Raw genomic sequence first — 2,192 nt, forward strand, 5'->3', positions numbered from 1 at the left:
CCAAGGCAGCACATACTAGAACCAGTCTGGTCCCCTAGGACCATCAAAACTGTAGTCGAAACTAACTCTCAAAACACTGCCAATTGAAATTAACTTCCTAAGTGTCTCAGCACAAGATGAGCCTCAGAATTTAACTTGCTTCCGGAAGTTCAACCAAAACCATGTTGCTACATTGGGAGTCTAATGGGCTATACTTGGCTGCCTTCTGAAAATAGGATTTGAGTTAATGATAAAAGAGGTTAAAATACATAAAATAAATAAAATAGGGTGAAATAAAATAAAAAGGTTAGGAAGACTACTAGCATTTAAAATTCCATGAGAATACATTTCAATCTTCTACACAGTAGTAGTACTTTCAGCCTCAGTTAAGATGGTGAACAAGAAGAGAAAGATATGGCTAACAAGAATATTTGTTTATTGGAAAAAATAAACCTATGGCAATTGTAGAACAGGGGCTATAAAAAAGTTTAAAAATCTGATGACATGGGGTGTTCTAAATCAAGGGATTCTTGAGGTTGGATTCTCTTGTTTCTGTGAGAGAGTCTCTTCTTTGGTGCCACCCGACGGGGGCTCTTGGTGGCCTTCTTGGGTTGCTCTCTCCCCAGTAGCGAGGAGAAGACTTGCTGCCTCAGCCAGCGGAATACCCACCCAAAGTTCAGACAGGATAGGGTTTGTGTGTTAGAAGGACTGTCCTCCTCCTCTGGCTGACCTGATGAGTTTGAGGAAGTTTCTGTAATGCTTGTCTTTTGGCTGCCAGTTGCCTGGCTTGTCTACCAAGAAAAGGAATGATGAGTTAGAGACACGCCCGCTGGACAACATGGTTGTCAATTTTTACCCATTTATGGAACTTAAATCCTTTTACCTAAAGTATCCAACTATAAGTACAAAGTTAAATATTCATTAATACTTAAAAACATACATCTTATCATTTTTAGAGTGTCATAATTGGGAGCTTTTCGTCATAATTGTTAGCCTTTTTCATTGCTTTCCTACCCTCTTCTCCTGCATGATGTTCCTCATTATTTTCCCTTCTCCTCCACCCTGACTCCTTTCCTTGGAATTATCCTTCTGCCATTGCTAGCCACATCAGAGACCCAGGGGGCCTGGCCCTGCTTCATAGCAGGTAATAATGCTCCATGGGTTCCAACCTGGTCCCTCATCAGGCCCATCCCTGCTCTCTTTCAAGGTGTCTATTACTACTCACCTCACTGAGTTCATGTTCCTGAAGCGGTAGAGGAATATGTGGAAACTGGGTGATGTCTTTATTTTCTGGTGATTTGAAGTTGGGCAAGTCTTGACAAGAACTATGTTTTTGATGACTGACCTGAGCCATATATGGAGGGGATTTGCTGGATAGCTGGAAATCTTCCTCCTGAGTAGATTCACGGAAAATAGAATCACTGTCTTCATCATCTTTCTGATTTTCTAGAAATTTCTCAAGCTTTTGCACGAGACCATCCAGTTTGCTGAGAGTCAGTTCTGTCTTCTTTTCTGGATACTTGTCCATCCACTGGTTGTGTCCATTTAAATTCCAATTAGCTATTGAGTCTGAATCATTAGAACCCACATCAACATCCCAGGCCAGGGTAATGCTTAGTTTGCAAAACTGCTCTGGGTTGTCCTGAATTTGGTCTCGTCTTCCCATGGGTCTCAATGTACTTTCAGTCCTCCACATCCCTTGGATAGGAGGGAGGAATTGAACTGAAGGACTCTGAGAGGGCATGTCTTCATAGGGGGTTGTGTCCTCACTGAAGAAGGTGTCCTCATAGGGGAAATAGCCCACAGAGAGGCTCAGGTTGGATTCGGAGCTGCAGTCTTCTGTGTCAGTATTGTTGCTGTTGGAGGATGGGTCTGCCATGGAGTTCAGTGGCTCAAATCTTACAGCATAGGTCTCCCTCATCTGAGGTAGCTTCAAAAGAAAAAGAAAAAAAAGGTTTGGTGGAAGAGAAAAAAAGGAAAGTGATGCTACTCAAGCAATAACATCTGTTCCTTCTTCTATTTGGATAGAACTTAATCCTATTTTTGCAATTTTCAATGAAGGGCAGAAGAGGTAGCCATCTCCCTTTAAAAACCTGTTTCATTGTGTAGCTGTCTACTAATAATCCTCTCCAGTAAACATGTCCACCTGATGCCGCTCATCCTCTGTCTTCCTATAGTTGAAAGAACCATTGTTCTCTTCTATCATAAAAGAA

The 2,192-nt window shown here is 41.8% G+C and overlaps 1 protein-coding gene across 1 annotated transcript; it reads right to left on the reverse strand.

Moving 5' to 3' along the window:
• Nucleotides 1-467: 467 nt before the first annotated feature.
• Nucleotides 468-1,858, reverse strand: CUNH12orf71 (chromosome unknown C12orf71 homolog). Its single transcript, XM_004383628.1, has 2 exons — nucleotides 1,325-1,858; nucleotides 468-770 (listed from the first exon to the last, which is right to left on the reverse strand). The coding sequence occupies exons 1-2, from the start codon at nucleotides 1,856-1,858 to the stop codon at nucleotides 468-470; spliced, it is 837 nt and encodes a 278-aa protein (XP_004383685.1).
• Between the last annotated feature and the right edge of the window lie 334 nt (nucleotides 1,859-2,192).

This window comes from Trichechus manatus, unplaced genomic scaffold (genome assembly GCF_000243295.1).
Source record: "Trichechus manatus latirostris isolate Lorelei unplaced genomic scaffold, TriManLat1.0 scaffold00112, whole genome shotgun sequence".
Classification (NCBI taxonomy): Eukaryota; Metazoa; Chordata; class Mammalia; order Sirenia; family Trichechidae; genus Trichechus; species Trichechus manatus.

Excerpts from the sequence above, each read along its gene's own strand:
- CUNH12orf71 (XM_004383628.1), bottom strand. The coding sequence starts at position 1,858 with ATGGCAGACCCATCCTCCAACAGCAACAATACTGACACAGAAGACTGC. Across the intron at positions 771-1,324 it reads CCCCTCCATATATGGCTCAG|ACAAGCCAGGCAACTGGCAG; the intron begins GTCAGTCATCAA and ends TTTTCTTGGTAG.